At 41.4% G+C, this 19,429-nt stretch overlaps 2 protein-coding genes across 3 annotated transcripts in view; one reads left to right on the top strand and one right to left on the bottom strand.

Moving 5' to 3' along the window:
- The window catches only part of LOC136436927 (uncharacterized), a 77,952-nt gene extending 73,276 nt beyond the window's left edge, over window positions 1-4,676 (top strand). For both annotated transcript variants that reach the window (XM_066431331.1, XM_066431332.1), the window contains exons 5-7: window positions 1,822-2,048; window positions 3,493-3,634; window positions 4,566-4,676. In XM_066431331.1, the coding sequence (XP_066287428.1) occupies window positions 1,822-2,048; window positions 3,493-3,622 (357 nt within the window). In that variant the 3' untranslated portion in view covers window positions 3,623-3,634; window positions 4,566-4,676. The remainder of the gene's footprint in view (window positions 1-1,821; window positions 2,049-3,492; window positions 3,635-4,565) is intronic.
- Window positions 4,677-10,262: 5,586 nt separating this feature from the next.
- On the bottom strand, window positions 10,263-19,016 carry LOC136436924 (kelch repeat and BTB domain-containing protein 8-like). Its single transcript, XM_066431328.1, has 5 exons — window positions 18,721-19,016; window positions 17,317-17,577; window positions 16,448-16,587; window positions 13,493-13,699; window positions 10,263-13,043 (listed from the first exon to the last, which is right to left on the bottom strand). Exons 1-5 carry the CDS (start codon window positions 18,973-18,975, stop codon window positions 12,116-12,118), a joined length of 1,791 nt encoding a protein of 596 aa, XP_066287425.1. The 5' UTR covers window positions 18,976-19,016; the 3' UTR covers window positions 10,263-12,115.
- Window positions 19,017-19,429: the final 413 nt, after the last annotated feature.

Below are 19,429 nucleotides of genomic sequence, written 5' to 3'. Positions count from 1 at the left end.
ACCTCCGAGGGGGTTTTGGCTTGGTATTGTTCGGCTCGGTCTCAGCGAAACGCCTTCTGCGCCATAAGGAGGTTATGGACGCTTCTGTCCACAACGGCCACAATAAGGTGAGTACAAATTTTGAGAGTACACGGGGTTGAAAGGTTATGACTTCCATTCCCGGCATTCCCTGTTAGGCATATATATTGTGTCCTTGGGAAAGGTACCTGACTTATGTCTGAGAGGTGAAGGCATTGGAAGTAGGCATGGAGTTCACCTTCCAATACCTACAGTGCCTTTAGACACAGTGGACAATGTTACCTTCTGCCATGATTCAATTGATGTTGATGTTATGTTTTTAAGTGTTGCTTCAGAAATAAAAGTTGTGCTCTATATGGAGGAGGATTTTTTTCACTCTGATTCTTCTAAAAGTCTTTTTTTCTGAGTTTTAGCAATCAGCATGGTCTCACTGGGAAAACTGAGTAGCCTCAAATTTGGACTTAGCTTTTGCCTGTTTAAATATTGGTGAAAATGACAATCTTTGTCAGCTATTGTTACAGCCTTCAATCAATGTAGGATTGAGACAGTGTCACATTAGCCATTCAGAATGAAAGCTACCATTTCTGCTGTGTAAGCCTGAAGTTAGAGTGAAATATGTTCATTCCTAAATCCTCGCTTCTACACAGCCAACAGGTTATAGGAATGGTTATGCTGTAATACAAAGTAAATGAAACGGACTGGACAAATTCGGTAAAAATAGCATGATAGTGGGTAAGGAAATGAATTTGCAGGAATTACTGTAGAAAGACCTTGCAATTGAAGAATACATTACCACTATTTAGCAAATCTATTCATTAACAGTTGCTTAATTTGTGTTGTATTATATATAGGAATAGATACTCACCTGACTAAACTTAAATAACTATGCCCCTCCCCCCCTTTACAGGTGGCTTTCAAGATCATCCAACATAGTTTTATGTTTGAAGGGAAAACTATCAAAGACGAGTCTCAGATGTCCTCCATAAAGGCAGAGATGAAGGTGTTAGAGAGGACCAGAACCAAACCACACGTCAATCTCGTGAGTTTTTCTGTGTCTTTTCTATGTCCCGTCTGTGCAGATATAAACACATGATGACTGGAAGTAAGTTTAATTAATTGGTGCAAATCTTTGATTGAAGTCAATTAGGCCAAGCCCCATTGAAACATTGTCAGTTCATGTTTGCAAATTTATGTTTCTATATTTCTTTTCTAGACAAGTTGAACCAATCAACACTGACTATGAGAAAAAATGACTATTAAAGTACAAACTGTTGCATCAAGGTTTTTCACTGAAGTGATACAACAAACAAAAATTATCACCAATCCTAATGTGTACAGGGTTTTGACTTATATACAGATGTGTTGAGTCTACTTCATGAAGTGATGCTGTATCTAATATCAGTACTAAGGATAGTAATACAGGAGGACAACCAAATTTCACTCTTCAGTACCATGGACAGCCTAGAGAGGACAATGAAACATCGCTGTTCAATACCAAGGACTGCCTTGTGAGATGACAATGAAACATCACTGCCCAGTGCCAAGGAAACCTATTTGTTCAGTACCAAGGACAGCCTTATTACAGTGGAGTACCTGACGTCACTGTTTTGTACAAAGAACAGCCTAGCAGGAGGCAACTAAATCTCAATGTTATGTACTTTGGGCAGCCTTAAATGCTGCAGTTTGAAAAAAATCAGTTAAACTTTGTGCATCACAGTGTAGATATCGGTTCTATTAGCCAACAACAAGACAAGTTTAATAAGCATGACTCTATTGACAGTTTTTCCCCGTTGTCTATTACAGTTAAACATGTACGATGTCTGGATCAACCAGCTGATCGTCGTGTTGGTGTGCCCGAAGGCTGAGAGGTTTGACCTTTCATACTACGTGGAACGGAACAAGCCCTGCTGCTGTCTCAGCAGGCAACGCTGCACATGCACCACCGGACTACCGGAGGGCATTGTTAGAGCCCTGTTCTCACAGATAATACATGGGCTCCGGTATCTACATCGTAAGGGGATCTACCACAGGTAAGAAGGAAATCTCTTTTGATGTAAACACAACAGACCTTTCAACAAGTCTAAACGTGTAAGGTCAGCCTTTCTATGATTAGAAAAAATAAAATAAAAGGAATGAGATCATGATAAAATGATTAGGAAATCTTCCAGAGCTTAGCTTAGTGCCTGACTGCTTCTTTTCAATGATTCCATTTTGTCAGAGATATTTTTATTTTGTATTCACAAGCAATAATATTTTTGTTTTTCACCTAATTGCTTTGTATCTTTTGTTATACATTTTATACCTTGTGTTCAAGTTTTTAATGCTTACCTTTGATTCATGTTTTGATTTGTTATGCTACATGTACATTCTTTTTAGCGATAGATTTTTTTTATTTTCATTACCTTTGTTGAAGAAGCAGCTTTTCTTTTCTTTCATTTAGGGATTTGAAGTGCGAAAACATTCTGTTGGATAGGTTTATGACACCGAAGATTTGCGGTGAGTGTAGGTGTAGGGATTTAGGTGTAGTCAGATCACTTTGGATATATCTAAAAGGCCTCTAAGTAGTTAGGAAACTGTCACAAGTAAAGGAAAGAAAAAATTGTGTCTAGATTTTTAAACTTCGACACTTCAGATGCAAGCACAGCTATTGCAGATTCATACATCAAGCTTCTAGCAAAATTTCACGGTGTAAGGAAAATTGACATTTTCACTGAACTTCACGGAATGGATGTGTAAAGGAATCCTAAAAAATTACAAAAGGTTTTTCATGACGATGATAAGTTCACGGTACAGAGGCGACAGTGAAAACATAAGTTACAGTGAAAGAAACAAGAATTACAGTATTTAAAAACCTTTTTGGTCACAGAAACTGTTAAACATTTCAGAGACAGGGTTCTTAATGTTGGATCAATTGGATATGAATGATTATCTAACTAAAGGCACCTCCCAAAAGTGTCCTCATTGACTGGGCGGTCCTCATGTAAAGGTAGTCACTAGCTATATAGACAGTACAGGTTTGATCGAAGAACTATTGCACTACAATTGGAGCAGGTACAATGTGTGGCAACTTATAGAAACATGACAAATTAACTAATTCTAATACCTAACAACTCAAAAATAGTTATCTAATATTTGACGAAATATTATAACAACAGAATTGTAAAACTACAAACCTTGCAGTGATTTTATTTTTTGTTCGATTATCATTAAGGGGTAAGGTTGTGTATCGTTGAAATATGCAGAGTCTAGTGTTTTTACTCATGGTTACAATAGATGCAATTATCTCTATATTTCACCACACCTTTGTCATTCCTGTAACTTCATATTGAATCCTTCCATATTTTCAGTATTGTAAATTTGTAAACTAATGCAATCATCATGAAATTGTATACCATTGTAGAAACCAGCAATGATAATGTGAAAGAATACCTTATTTATTAGCTTAAAATTTCAAAATTCTCTTGTGATCAACAGACTTTGGTTTGGCGATCAAGTGCCGGCGACCTCTTGGTCACTTCAAGATCAGAAAAGACGCTGTGGGAACTCATCCGAACATCTGCCCGGAGGCCCTGCGGGGACAGCACTATTCACCGGAGCAGGCTGATCTCTATTCTATGTTAGTACAGTTTATCATTACTCATGGATTCTCATTGCTATTGCCAAGAAGGTTATGTTTTTGTCAGCGTTTGTGTGTGTGTGTGTGTGTGTGTGTGTTTGTGAGTGTGTGTGTGTGATACTCGCTATGCGGGTATGCCTTGGTAAAACCTGGTGGCTTTCTGTGGTGCTGACTAGCAGAATTTTCAGTTTTGATATCTCATGTTCTGAATAAGCTATAGTCACAACATTTGATTGGCCGAGAATATTAAAGTTTTAAGTTTGGGCCACCTGATGGATTTTGTTGGAACTGCAGGAAGCATGTCAGTTGCAGATTCTGAAAGTTCTGAGGACCCTACTCATGACAGTTACCACTTACCAGATAATTTCCATTGTGGGAGTACAGGATAGAGCATACAGGAGTCACATGGATCATCGAAAAAATTAGTATGAAGATGTTATGTGTAGCATGGAATATGATTTCAGATATCAGTTACAATTGGAAAAAGTATTGAATTGATCAATGAAATCTTTAACTGTGATAATCACCATCTTAATCTGGTTGCGAATATATACGTTAGGATGCGCATGTCCCAAACTTCATTTTACGTGCTTTGCTGTACGTCTGAAGATACAATATTGTGTCGTAGCAACCTGCAGTGTGAACATAAATCTGAATTACAGTGTGAACATACATTAGTAATGCAACCCAAAGCAAGAACACGCATCTGAATTACAATGTAAACATACATTCAGTAGTTCAGCTAGGCTTCCGTATTAACATACATCTAAATCACAAGACTCAGTGTAAACATGCACTTAGAATTACAGTGTTAACAAACAATGTACGTATGATATGCATTTAGCAATCACATACTATAGATATACGCTAAAGGAAATTTAAAGGTGTGACGATAAGTAATAATGGATACCACCATTTTTTGTTTCATCAGAGGAACTTTACTTCACCACATGATTGTGGGTCGACGTTTCTACAACGTGCCGTGTAGTGAAAGCAACCACGCGCAGACACGGGCAGTTTTGAAGCAGATCTACCGGTGGCGTGGCCGGCCCCCGATCAGCCAACAGTTTATCTCCTCGGGTAAGATTCGTTCTGAATACCACACGTGGTCCTGTAAAGTTGCACTGCGTTTTTGTATCAACAGGACTAGATGAAAAAAAATAGCATTGTAATAGCATCAGTTACAAACTTTAAGGTTTTTCAAAATATCAGCACGTAAAAGAACGAAATGTTGGTGTTTTATAATACAGTGCTAAACTTTCTTCCAACGCTAAGGTATTCGCGGATCAAATTTTCAACGACTAGTGTCGCCTTCTTCAGGATCATTAATGACCAATCACTGCTGAACGTAAACTCGTGAGAGGCAGTGATTCAGGTCATTATTGATTATGATTATTGATTTGATCCGTAAATACCTTTGCGTTGGAAGAAAGTTCAGCACTGTATTATGATAAACCATCATTTCGTTATTGTATTTGCTGATATTTTGATAACCTTTGTAACTAATGCTATTACAATGCTATTTTTTTTTAAGAAAGTGCGTTGGAAGAAAGTTTAGCAAATTATGAATACTACCAACACATATGAGATTCCATGATAATATGATGGTTAATTATCTTTACCAAATTGGTGTTGATTAACTCTAACTAAAAAAATGCATCGGATTTAGGTAAACAGGTGTTGCATGAAAAACATGTTGCTTAATCTGCTACACAACTACCATCTATGAGACTTATCTACCTTACAAAATACTGTACATGTGGCATGGGTTGAGGATGTGCTTTTTATAATGTACATTGGTTTGATGCATTTTGTATTTGAAACATTTCAGAGCCAGTTAAGTTGATCTATGGCTTGACCAATGAGGAGGGGAACAGGCGGACCAAACTGAAAGTGGTACAAAAATCACCATGGCTCCTGTATGGAGATAGAACGGCCTGGCATAGGATGGACGATGCCTGCTCAGCACATCGGAAGAACGTACTAACAGCCAGGATGAGGAAAGTAAAGGATCCAGAGAAGCTGAGGAGAATACAGGTGATTCTTTTTTTAATCTTCATAACAAAATTAAAGTTAAAATCACAACATCATGATCAAAGGCAATTTTTAAAAGTAACATTACAGAAGCGAAACAACATTTTAGATAACAAGTAACTAACTGTGACAAATAGGTACATAAGATAAAAATTACATGCGAAACAAAACTTACTTACAGGTGCTTCTTACGTGCATGGAGCCAAAGGAAAAGCCTCCTGAAAAGAGCGCATCAGAAGATGGAAAATCAACAGCAACATCGAGGACAGGCAAAGAGACACACATGCTGGGACGTACCATCTTCACTAGTTATTATAAAGGGGGAGCTGAATCAAGAAAAAAACATGGTAAGAATGTTTTGCTCAGCCTTATGTTTCATTCAGATCTCTACAAAAGTCAGATAAATTTACTATCATGATTCTTTTAAAGAAGAAACTGTTTTCTCATAATATATCATATTGATATTGACTTTGTAAATGGTGTGCCTTTATTAAAGTTACTTGTTTGTAGAACTTACTTTACAAATTTGTAGAAGTTTATCATCAAATGCATGTACAACATATATATAGAAACTAAGCTTCAAATTAATAACTTTGATCTATTTTTGTTTTCCTTTCAGACACAGTGTAAGGTACACATGAACACCAAAGGATAAAATGACGACTAAAAACATAATTGACTTCCATGGAACATAATGGTATAATTTATGAAAGTGATACAGCCTGTAAGATGAACGGCTACCTACAAATGCAGGTTTGAGACCTCCAGCATTATTAGCCCCATGAACTAGCCCTAAACAAGGACTGCAGCATGAATAAGGGGATGGTTGAAGCCAAATTATAGAGAGGCCTGAGGTAACAACCTCCTCCACCTACCCCTTGACTGAAGCCTAATGCAATGATCCGAAAAAAATCCCCCTCCCTACCTTCCTCCCCTCATAACTAGAGAAAGTGAGAGCCCGCAGCAATGCTGGACTAGGGCATGAGAGGAGCCAGTAAGAAACCCGAAGCAATGCCCGCCACCCAATGGACTAGGGCATGAGAGGAGCCAGTGAGAAACCCGAAGCAACGCCCGCCGCCCAATGGACTAGGGCATGAGAGGAGCCAGTGAGATCCCGCAGCAATGACTCCCGCCCGCTGGACTAGGGCATGAGAGGAGCCAGTGAGAAACCAGAAGCAATGCCCGCCGCCCAATGGACAAGGGCATGAGAGGAGCCAGTGAGAAACCCGAAGCAATGTCCGCCGCCCAATGGACTAGGGCATGAGAGAAGGCAGTGAGATCCCACAGCAATGCCCGCCGCCCGCTGGACTAGGGCATGAGAGAAGCCAGTGAGATCCCGCAGCAATGACTCCCGCCCGCTGGACTAGGGCATGAGAGGAGCCATGGAGATCCCACAGCAATGCCCGCCGCCCGCTGGACTAGGGCATGAGAGAAGCCAGTGAGATCCCGCAGCAATGACTCCCGCCCGCAGGACTAGGGCATGAGAGAAGCCAGTGAGATCCCGCAGCAATGACTCCCGCCCGCAGGACTAGGGCATGAGAGAAGCCAGTGAGATCCCGCAGCAATGACTCCCGCCCGCAGGACTAGGGCATGAGAGGAGGCAGTGAGAAACCCGAAGCAACGCCCGCCGCCCAATGGACTAGGGCATGAGAGGAGCCAGTGAGAAACCCGAAGCAACGCCCGCCGCCCAATGGACTAGGGCATGAGAGGAGCCAGTGAGAAACCCGAAGCAATGTCCGCTGCCCAATGGACTAGGGCATAAGAGAAGCCAGTGAGAAACCCGAAGCAATGTCCGCTGCCCAATGGACTAGGGCATGAGAGGAGCCAGTGAGATCCCGCAGCAATGACTCCCGCCCGCTGGACTAGGGCATGAGAGGAGCCAGTGAGATCCCGCAGCAATGACTCCCGCCCGCTGGACTAGGGCATGAGAGGAGGCAGTGAGAAACCCGAAGCAACGCCCGCCGCCCAATGGACTAGGGCATGAGAGAAGCCAGTGAGATCCCGCAGCAATGACTCCCGCCCGCAGGACTAGGGCATGAGAGGAGGCAGTGAGAAACCCGAAGCAACGCCCGCCGCCCAATGGACTAGGGCATGAGAGGAGCCAGTGAGATCCCGCAGCAATGACTCCCGCCCGCAGGACTAGGGCATGAGAGGAGGCAGTGAGAAACCCGAAGCAACACCCGCCGCCCAATGGACTAGGGCATGAGAGGAGGCAGTGAGAAACCCGAAGCAACGCCCGCCGCCCAATGGACTAGGGCATGAGATGAGCCAGTGAGATCCCGCAGCAATGACTCCCGCCCGCTGGACTAGGGCATGAGAGGAGCCAGTGAGAAACCCAAAGCAAAGCCCGCCGCCCAATGGACTAGGGCATGAGAGGAGCCATGCAGTGAGAAACCCGAAGCAATGCCCGCCGCCCAATGGACTAGGGCATGAGAGAAGCCAGTGAGAAACCCGAAGCAATGCCCGCCGCCCGCTGGACTAGGGCATGAGAGAAGCCAGTGAGAAACCCGAAGCAACGCCCGCCGCCCAATGGACTAGGGCATGAGAGGAGTCAGTGAGATCCCGCAGCAATGACTCCCGCCCACTTGACTAGGGAATGAGAGAAGCCAGTAAGAAACCCGAAGCAACGCCCGCCGCCCAATGGACTAGGGCATGAGAGAAGCCAGTGAGAAACCCGAAGCAACGCCCGCCGCCCAATGGACTAGGGCATGAGATGAGCCAGTGAGATCCCGCAGCAATGCCCGCCGCCCGCTGGACTAGGGCATGAGAGGAGGCAGTGAGAAACCCAAAGCAAAGCCCGCCGCCCAATGGACTAGGGCATGAGAGGAGCCATGCAGTGAGAAACCCGAAGCAATGCCCGCCGCCCAATGGACTAGGGCATGAGAGAAGCCAGTGAGAAACCCGAAGCAATGTCCGCCGCCCAATGGACTAGGGCATGAGAGAAGCCAGTGAGAAACCCGAAGCAATGTCCGCCGCCCAATGAACTAGGGCATGAGAGAAGCCAGTGAGAAACCCGAAGCAATGTCCGCCGCCCAATGGACTAGGGCATGAGAGAAGCCAGTGAGAAACCCGAAGCAATGTCCGCCGCCCAATGAACTAGGGCATGAGAGAAGCCAGTGAGAAACCCGAAGCAATGTCCGCCGCCCAATGGACTAGGGCATGAGAGAAGCCAGTGAGAAACCCGAAGCAATGTCCGCCGCCCAATGAACTAGGGCATGAGAGAAGCCAGTGAGAAACCCGAAGCAATGTCCGCCGCCCAATGAACTAGGGCATGAGAGAAGCCAGTGAGAAACCCGAAGCAATGCCCGCCGCCCAATGGACTAGGGCATGAGAGGAGCCAGTGAGATCCCGTAGCAATGACTCCCGCCCGCTTTACTAGGGCATGACAGACCCCTAATCCACCCCCACCCCCTTTGCTGGACTTGGGGATAGAAGTATCCTGTGAGAGGCCTGTTGCAGTAACGAACTCCATGCACTAGGGCATGACAGTAGTCAAAGTTGCTGGGCTCAGATTTACTTACGAGAAGTAAACACGTGTACAGAATTCTACAACCTTGTTCAGACTTTTTGTGTGTGATAGTATCAATGTTAGGATGTTCAATCAGATGGAAAAACAATGTCATGCAGTCAGTTTAACAGCAACAACACACATCTACAAAGATAACATAAACTAGTTGAAGCCATTAACATTGAGAATCTTCCCAAGCTTCTATTAATGAAACTGTCCTTGGTGTTTTTTCATGTGATGAAGTGGTAACTTGTGTTCAACTACTGTCATACAAAGTTTCAGATACAAACACAAACCCAGTGAAAGAAACGATAAAGATGATTGATCATGCCCTTGGTTCCAATGAGTCTATATAAATTGTATAGCCATGTCTAGGTATTCAAGTCAGCATTGAAGTTTTGAAATTTGATATCTTTTGTCTGGAAATGAAACTTGAAAAATGTGGCATTGTCTTCATCCTTACAAAGCTGATTATTAATTCTTATTCTAGTACAGAATACATATATCCTAGTTTGTCAAAAAGATTGATATATCCTGCACACATTTGTTGTTGAGAACACTCTTCGCAGTTACACCAAAATTCCACACGAATATTTCCTGAATATGGAAATGACTACGAAAACAAGTCCTGCTTCAGGGCAGACCGCATCCCCATCGTCAGTTTGGGGTTGACATCATCCCAGCTCTCCCGAAGGGTGCTGACATCATTGGGAGACAATTTTTCATGCGTGACAATTTTTCCATGGGGGACATTTTTTTAAAGGGGGGACATTTTTTATCGGGGGGGGGGGGCAGTTTTTCACGGACATTTTTCCATGGGGGACAATTAAAAAAAAATCAGTGACTAGCTTATAAGGTATGAAACTAATAAGGGGTGGTTCATTTAGTTTATCATCTCGCAGGGTGTGAAACTCAAAAGGGGAAGTTCATTGGAAAATGCAAAAAGGGAAGGTGTCTCAATAATGACAACACAATCTGTGTGGTATACAAAATATATTGTATTAGACATATTGAGTCTAGTAAAGTTTTCTATTAAGATATATATAGGAACATTATCAAAACCAGTTAACAAATTAAACCTGTTGTACTAACATAGATTTTGTCTTAGTTAAAGATTAGGATATTCAGTGCCAGAGCATATATCAGATTCAAATTAAAGTACCTGTTGTACTAACGTACATGTACATTTTGTTTTTAGTCTGTACAGTAATGTTAGAAAATAGGATATTCAATGCCATAGTATATATCAGATCTCAATCAAAGTAGTTCAACAACGACTCTTACAAACTGTGTAGTAGAAATAAAACTTTTCCTAATAGAGAGACAAACACACCTGCAAGTTATGTTAAGTGCCAAAACGGAATATTTAAGCATGCTTTAAAAGTGCTTAAAAACTCTTGGACTGCCAAATGTTATCTGAATAAAAACTAATCTATTATCATTGATATTATCTCATTTCAACTATGTTCAATGTCTAGAAGTGATCAATAATGGCCTTGCATTAAACAAACTCGTTAAAGTAAGCATCCGAACTCTGGCTCAAACCAGTGAATCTAAAAAAGATATAATAACATGATATACAAATCAAAATGAAAGAAGAACAAGCTTCTTCAATGACACCAACAAGATCATAGCCTCCAAAATTGAAAGGGTATCATAAGTTGGTGATGCCTCAAAGCTTAGGAAACTTACCTTGGAAAGTGAAAGTAGATATATACAGGCAGTGATTGACAATAAGTGAAACTAAAAACAATAAGACTGTTATGGACCGATGTTGAGGTCCCAAGGCAGCCTCGTTCTGAGAAAGACCCATGCTGTCATTCTATGTGTTGGAATCCTGGGGGTCAGGGAATAAAAAAAATATAGCTCTACAATCTCTGTCTTGGCTCCCTGTATCTGTGTCCAATGACCTCAACATCGGTCCATAACAAAGACCTTAACACTAAAACTGAAACTTGTGTCCATGATGGCAGGCGAGGTTAATATTCACTCTGAGTATATGCATAATACAACATAACATGATCTACTATGGTATGACTAAGGAAACAGAGAAATACAATATCAAGGCTCAAATTCATTTCGGGAATAGATTATGTGCACTGCTGTATGTTTTAAAAAAATCTAGGTGCACAGAAAACATTTTGAGTTCACAACATATTGAAAGTAGAGTATCATCAATACGATTACAAAGCTAACTGCCAATCTTCAGAGCTTAAATCTAAAACTCTGACTTTATAAACAAAGAAAACAACAAAACAAATACTTTTCTGATACTTAAATGTTCTGAATATTCAATGGTTAATTTGAAAAGTTAATAAAATCATTGCAATATCATTCTTTTAAGTTTTTTAACTTTGTTATAGATATTCAGATTCTGGCTCTGAAGAGGGGCTGTAAGGTTTAACACTTTCCAGTTTAAGTTTAAAATTCCACCTTACCCATTTTGACAAGTGTCAATATTTTCAATATACAAGTATTATTTAAGTGAAAAGTGTTTACATATAGTTGACAAGTATGATGTACAGTAACTGTTAGGACTAGTAACAACACCTTTCCTGAATGTTCATTTTGAAACACTTTCCTGCAGGAATTCCTGTAAATTCTTCCTGCAGGAAGAATTTGTCCTGCAGGAATTCCTGCAGAAAGATATTTTCCTGCAGGTATCTCTGCACTAGTCCCTGCAGGAAGAAGGTAAATTCCTGCAGGAAGAAGGTAAATTCCTGCAGGAAAAATCTTTCCTGTGCAGGAAGTACCTTTAACTTTGTAGTTAGGTTTTGCTGGCATTCTACTTTGCTCTATGTTGTGCACCCATAATTTCTGCTGTGCACTTAAATTTCTATCTTAGGTGCACAAGTGCACAGTATTCCCAAAAATGAATTTCAAGCCCTGTGTAACATCTATCTCAAAGACATGTGAACTAACAGGCCTTCCATGCAGGCCTATATGACTGTACCCTTCTTCTTTAGCCATGGTAGGTACATGCGTGCCACAGGGCACACGTGACCACACAACATGTACTGCTTGACAGGCAGGGTGGCATTCAAGCGTCTAGACCTCTGTGAAGACCTGTCATACACATACATCAGAGATTTTTCCGGCATGTCGAAGGCTTCGTTATAGCCTTCTAACCATAGGTGTAGCTTGTTCTCTAATACAAAGAAATGGGGATTATAGACGATCTCTGGATCTGCAGATCCTCCAGGTACCCTCCAGCCTGTATGCATCTGCCAGCGGTCTGACTCTGTATCGTACACCACGGCCTTGACGAAATCATCATTTGCACAGAAGATCTCTGTTCCGAGTGCGACGGCCGTGCTGACGTCAGAAATACCTCTCGGTGGAGTCCGCTTGCACCAACTGTCCTGGTTTGGGTCGTAGCGGTGCATTTCTTTGTTGCTCAAGAAATAGATGTGCGCACTACAGGACAATGCAGTCATGGAGTCATAAGCTCCATCTATGGATGGTAGCTGCGAACACTCATCCCAGTGGTCTGTATGCCAGTTGTACTTACTGATCCTGACCAAGGCACTGCTTTCTGTACTTTCCAAGTAAAGGTAGTATAAGATCCCATCAAGTTCAACAAGGAACGTGCTATTCACCGCAAACTCAATTTCACCAGGGTTAAATACTGGAGACATACAAGCACGTTCCCATGTATCGCGAATTTGGTTGTACTCAAACACGTACAAGTGATCGTCATCCCTCGGCCCCTCCGCAAGGACGTAGATATCGTTGTTGCTGGTAACCGTTATGGCCTGGGCATTTGGAGGCAGACTCTCATCATCATCATCATCCAGACTCTCAAGGCTGTAACTGCAGGTGATATAGTCCCCTGTGCGAGGGTTCATGTAGAGGACCTCATTTTTTCTGGAGGGAACAACATAAATGTAACTATTCAGATGAATGTCACTGTACTAATGGGTGTTACATGACCAGAAAATGACATTATATGCAAGGAACATTCCCAAGAGTTGAAAAATGTCAAGTGCATAGCTTGAAACTTCATCTCATTCTGTGTTGCTGGAAGTCATTCTGAACCAAAGTTGAACTGTGACAGTCTGGTGTCATAAACTTTCTGCAAGTTATAATTATGATTCATAGTTTACAAAGTCACATTTTCTATCTGCATAATTTTGTTGCATCACAGAAGCAGTGGATTGCTTATTCCTTGACTAAGATTGGAGTTTAACAGTCAACAGTTGATTAAGTCCAAGTTTGTCTTGAAAATTACGTACTTCATAATTCAACTTAGTAAAGCATACAAGTTCAACTTTGCGTTCATAATTATATTATGTACTAGTATATGCTCGACTTACTTAACATCTGGACTGAAAGCCAGAGCCATTTCCAGGGAGTCCATCCCGACTCTCCTTGGCAGGTCGGAAGTCTTCTTTACCACCTTCATCATGGCAAAAGTCCTAGGATCCTCCCTGACCAGGGGGTGTTCCAAGATGGCTGTCGTGTCGTCTGAGGTCAGCAGGTTGAAGCGGATGTGATAGAGGAATCTGGGTAGGTGGTGCAGTCTGGAGGGTGAAGGATACAGGATACCAATTGTTAGCCCATGGTGACTTCCCCTCAGCTAATGGAAAGCCCCCATTTTCTGTGGTTATATCCACATAATGTGGGACTATCAGAAAAGTGTGAGTGCTACATGTATCTGTGGGTGCTATAACTCCACCGAAAAATTGTGAACTAGAGTTCCACGAACACATTATCTTCGCCAAATAATCAAGGCTTATTATGGAAAGTGATTTATATTTACGTGCCTATCACCCCCTGCAAATTTGATCATGCACCATACCATTTGGACGTTATGATTGGGCGAATGAGTCCAGTTAAGATAGGGTTAAAAATCATTTGGTGGTACAGGACTAGTATATGTGTAGAGTGTGCTGATATATCTTATAACTGGTCATGAAAAAATTTGAGTATGTTGATATTATATGGGCCACAAAGGTTCGATATGGCAGTGTTGAAAGTTGAAAGTGATGATGAAATAGTACAGTCAATACATTTGAATAGAATAAATCTGGCACGTTTTTAGGTGTTTCTAGTCAGGCTTTCTATTTTGTCCCTATTTCGTTATTATGTCGCCAACCGTGTTGAACAAAAATGCTTAAACTGAACGCGTCAAAAACCAGCAGGACCCACACCTCTGCTTGGAGAATTGTTTATTTATTTGACCTACGTGTACGTTTATGCAAGGCTATCTGTTTACATGACCTGACACTGTCCCATGTCCCATTGAAAGGCAGTGTGTTAACAAACTTTCCTTACTAATTATGCAAATTAGCTCCTTATTTGCATAATTAGTCATCTATTATGTAAAGCACCATCCAAGCTCTCTACATACCAAACATCACGACGATCTGTCGACCCATTTCAAGTTATTCATGTCCGAATGTCAAAACAAAAACACCCACTGCGGTTCTTAACAAGCCGCTAGGGGGCCTAAATTTACAGAACTTACTTTCTGTGGCATGAACTATCTACCACACAAAAATCATGACCATAGCACTTTCAGAAAATATGCCCCTAAATTTTGAAGCTCTGCTGCAGTACCTTTGGTACCCGCTAGAAGGCCCATTATCGACCTTCCTTTCGGTAAATCCTACCCATCCACTAAATATCATAAGGATCCATCAACAGCTTCTTGAGTTATGTTGTCCACAAGAAAATTCACATCCACACAAAGCCCGCTGCAGTACCGACGGAAAGTGCCAGGAGAACCATTTTTGAACTTGACCTCCGTTTTCACAACATCTACACACCTGCAAAAAATCATGAAGATCCATCAACGTTTCCGTTACTTTTTTTGCCTACATACAAACACAAAAAAATGCTAAGTCCGCTGCAGTACTATTGAAAAACGCAAGGTAAACCATTTTCGAACTTGACCTTCCTTTACACAACCACTACCCACCTACTAAAAATCATAAAGATTCATTGAAGTGTTCTTGAGTTATGCTCCTGACATACATTCAGACCTACCCAACAGATTTTTCAACCGAATCAATTTCAATTTCTGGATATAACAACAGTCCCGCCACCTTGGGGTTGTTACTACCGTAGTAATGTTAGACTAGAAACTCCTCGGTGGGCGGGACTACTATCATATCCAGATATCTTGGCCACTCCCATCGGCTATCTATTACTAATCACACTGTATGCCGTACTTTATCATATCTATCTATAGTAAAGTTACATATTTCTAACTTTTGTTCAGTACTAGTCCATTATGTTAATTTGTACCTCTGTCCTGCTGCTCCATGTATCATTTGTCCAGTCTTCTAAGCCTACACTGGCTGGTTGCATAAAGTGCAGGACATATAAATGAATCTTCATATACATTCATTCATTCATTCATTCATTCACTCACTCACTCACTCACTCACTCACTCACTCATTCAACAGTGTATTGTGTGATATTCACTCATTCATTCACTCACTCACTCACTCATTCAATAGTGTATTGTGTTATGATCCCCACAGAATAAAAAAACACTGCAAATATAGATTTTCCTCATTGATTATGCAAATTAAATTCAAATTTGCATTATTTGCATTTCTTTTTGTACATCTGTCTAAGCTGCATGTATACTAAATATGGTTGACATCCGTCATTCCTTTTTTCAACCATTCTCCTTTAAAAATTTAGACAACACTATCCGTGCAGTTCCGTAGTAAGCTGCTAGGGGGCTGAAACCCACAGCACTTCTTCGTCACATCACAAGTTATCTGCCACAAAAACTTAAGACCATAGCATTTCCAGATCAAAAGATACAAAAACAGAAGTTCTGCTGCAGCACAAAGGTCATATACCAGGGGGCCAAAACTAGACCTTAGATTGACCTTTGTCTCCCCAACACCTACATACATACCAAATATCATTATGATCCATCCAGAGGTTTTTTAGTTATGCTGACTAGACAGTAGTCCAGAAACACAAGCAGACACACATGCAAGCACAGACACGCCAAAAACTTTATCTCCATTTTTCATGGAGATAATGATACAGAAGGACATTAGAACTTGTTATATATACATGTAAGTCAGTTCACGGTTTAAATTGTGCACGTGCAGCAAGGAGGAATTATGGGTAATATGCTTGTTGAAGGCCCCTGAGATATCAATAAACACATTTGGACATGTATTAAATATCAACCATGGTCTAGACCAAAACTGCGCACAAGTTTTTTTCATTTTGACATATTACTAAAAATGCAATGTAACGCAAGGTAATACTTTGTATGATTAATAATAGTACCCACCTGTCCTCCTTGCTGTGCTGCACCCATCTCACCACAGCCTCCCACACTGCTGTCTCCTCTTTAACATCCAGCTCATCATGGCTGATGATCTCAGTCAGCTGATTCACACTCAGGCTGCAGAACTCCTCGCTGGAGGCAAACTGTGGAGATGCATGTACAATGTGTGGTGCTGTGAAAAATGTGTGTCTTACATACATAAGTGATATAATACTGTAAATATACAAACTTTTTGCGGTAGTTTTACCCATAATTTCATGACAACAGACATATGTGTTTCCATTGTATCACTGCCGTACTATAGAACTGTTTCAAGCACTGAATTCAAAGCACTGAGAAAACCTAATCTCCCTTCTATTAAGAAATGAAACTAGTTATAAATCTGATAATGCTGGATTTACAAAACAAATTTGGCAGACATTATCTGTAACTAGCAATAAAAAAATCTGTTTCAGCAAATGGGAATGAGTTAAACGTGTTTTAGTGTGATTTATGTAGGGGGTGACATGTTGTCATTGAGCAATATTCATGTCAGGAAGTTATTTTTTTGGTTTTGTTTAATCATTTACAGTAAACTACTATTGAAGATAAATGGTTGAAATGACATTTTTGTGGCAATCTGATAGAATTCAGTATTGTCCCTCATTTAGCATTTAGCAACTCAGTGGTACTGAAGCACCAACTAGTAATCCATGATGGTACTGCAGCTTTGGAATTGTTGATTTGCCTATATAGACTAAGATTCACCAGAAGTTGTCAGAATTTCATCTTTGCCTTCGGATTCTATACAGGTTTTGTTTTCAGAGCCCGAACATGTAAATACATTATAGTTTGATGCTTATATATAATAGCACCATATTGAAGAGACCAACCTTAGCAAAGTGCCTACAGATCCACTCCTTACAACGGCACAGGACAGTGTACAAAGAGAAGGCCTCAGCAAATGCATACAGGTCCACACAGGTGGAACGCGCCAAGCTCATGACCATGTAGCTGCTGCAGGTGTCTCTCACATAGTCCAGTTGGAGGAGGTCGGCTGCCTGGTACAGGAGCTGGACTTTGTCCAGGGACACACGGAGGGTTCCCGTGTAGATGTAGCTCACGATCTCTGCAAACACGTCTGCATCCAAACCCTGCAGGACAATAAGGCGGTTGACAGCTTAAACTACACATGTAACTACTTAAACTAGCATAGGTCTAGGTGAAGGCTGCAAGTAGTATGTACACAGTTCTTGTCTAGACCATACTTGACACCATGTTTGTCTCAGGGGCCTTCACCTTTGACATATAACTCACAATTCCATAACACTGTACATTGCAACGTTCAAACTGTGAGCCAGCTTATAGTAAAATATTTAACTGATCTCTACAAGACAGAGCATCGTGTTAATTCTTGATCTAGCAGGGCTCGAAATACTGGGTGCATGTGCACCTGTGTGCACCCAAAGTTGGAGCTGTGCACCTAATTTCTGACTGTGGGTGCACCAGTGCACCGAGATGTATTTGTTTTACTAGTAATAAACAGAATATTTTCGAAATGTATCAGAAAATGCAATTTAACCTCATGTTGTACTTTATTTCATGTGTTACATGGACTTGTTTGAAATTTTGAAGTTAGCTATACAACTTGTGATTATGTTTTGGTGACATTCAATTTATTTGTGGTGCACCTAAAATTCTTTTTTATGCACCTACTTGTTTTAGTTGTGTGCCCTGGTGCACCTATTTCCAAAAATTAATTTCGAGCCCTGATTCTTCTATTTCCATCTATCATAACCCTGCATGAAATATAACTTATTATAAGGCAAGAATGTACAATATACACACATGTCTATCATCTTGAAGTCTTCAATAGCCATACAGGAAATATAATAAAATCCCAGCTAGTCTGTTAAACACATATACAACAAAAACACATGTGACTTACAACACATCTGTTGTTCTGCATCCTAAAACTGTGTCATTGAAGGAAAAGTCTACTGAGAGACACCCCAACTCCCTAAACGCTGCATGAAGCCACCAAATTTGACAGCCAAACACTCAAAAGACCATTGAATACTTGGGGAGGGGGTGGGTTTGTTGAGTGTTAACTTAGATCCCTCATCAAAAAGTTATGCCCCCCTCCCCACTTAACTTGTGGGGAGGGGGGCGTAACCTATTGGAGAGGGATCTCAACATGTCCACCCGTCTGCCACCATATTCGACGGTTCTTTTGGGTTTCCTAGTACTGCATGTTTTGCTCTCTCTAGTTAGACTTAGCGTTACGTCAACCCTACCTTCAAAACAACCGTCTTCTGACGACTTTCCGCCATGCCATTTGTAAACATGGCCCTGAAGTAGGGGCTGGCCGCGGACAGAACAAGCCGATGGCAGGGAAACTGCCGGCCCTCGACTTCAAGGATGACATCCTGCAGTACCCCAGCCTTCTGTAAGTCACCCACAGTTCCAAGGAACCCGTCCCGATAGCTCTCGTTCTCGTAGGAACGACGACGAACTGCGCTGGGGTGGGTTTCTTGGTCTGCGGCGGCCATGTTGATGATGATTATGGGTCTGTACCTGCGAAGCGGAACAATTCTTGGATTACCCATATTGTTACCTCCATGAAAAATTAAGGTATTGTTGCCTCCATGAAAAATGGAGGCAAGAATTCTTGGATTACCCATATTTTGTTACCTCCATGAAAAATGAAGGTGTTGTTGCCTCCATGAAAAATGGAAGGAACAATTCTTGGATTACCCATATTTTGTTACCTCAGAAAACATTGAATGTTTGTCGTCTGTAGCATTCTCTGATTCGCCATGTGAATCCTGTTGTTGTCCGCCGAAGATCTCAGAAGCTGTAACAAATACGAATGAATGAATGAATGATTTATTGCACAACAATTGCATCAGTGACAATGTATGGCAAATTACAGACAACATAGGTAACAATCTAGTTCTATACATGTATAAGAATATACTACTTACTATAATACTATATCTAGTG

The sequence above is a fragment of the Branchiostoma lanceolatum genome, chromosome 6, assembly GCF_035083965.1.
Source record: "Branchiostoma lanceolatum isolate klBraLanc5 chromosome 6, klBraLanc5.hap2, whole genome shotgun sequence".
Taxonomy (NCBI): domain Eukaryota; kingdom Metazoa; phylum Chordata; class Leptocardii; order Amphioxiformes; family Branchiostomatidae; genus Branchiostoma; species Branchiostoma lanceolatum.
This window is presented reverse-complemented; position numbering and strand designations above follow the sequence as displayed.

Bases quoted from the DNA above. Each gene is read 5' to 3' on its own strand.
- LOC136436924 (XM_066431328.1), bottom strand. From the start codon at position 18,975: ATGGCCGCCGCAGACCAAGAAACCCACCCCAGCGCAGTTCGTCGTCGT. The intron at 17,578-18,720 runs GTAGGGTTGACG...ATTGTCCTGCAG, and splicing joins AGAAGACGGTTGTTTTGAAG to GGTTTGGATGCAGACGTGTT. The intron at 13,044-13,492 runs GTAAGTCGAGCA...TGTTCCCTCCAG, and splicing joins GCTTTCAGTCCAGATGTTAA to AAAAAATGAGGTCCTCTACA.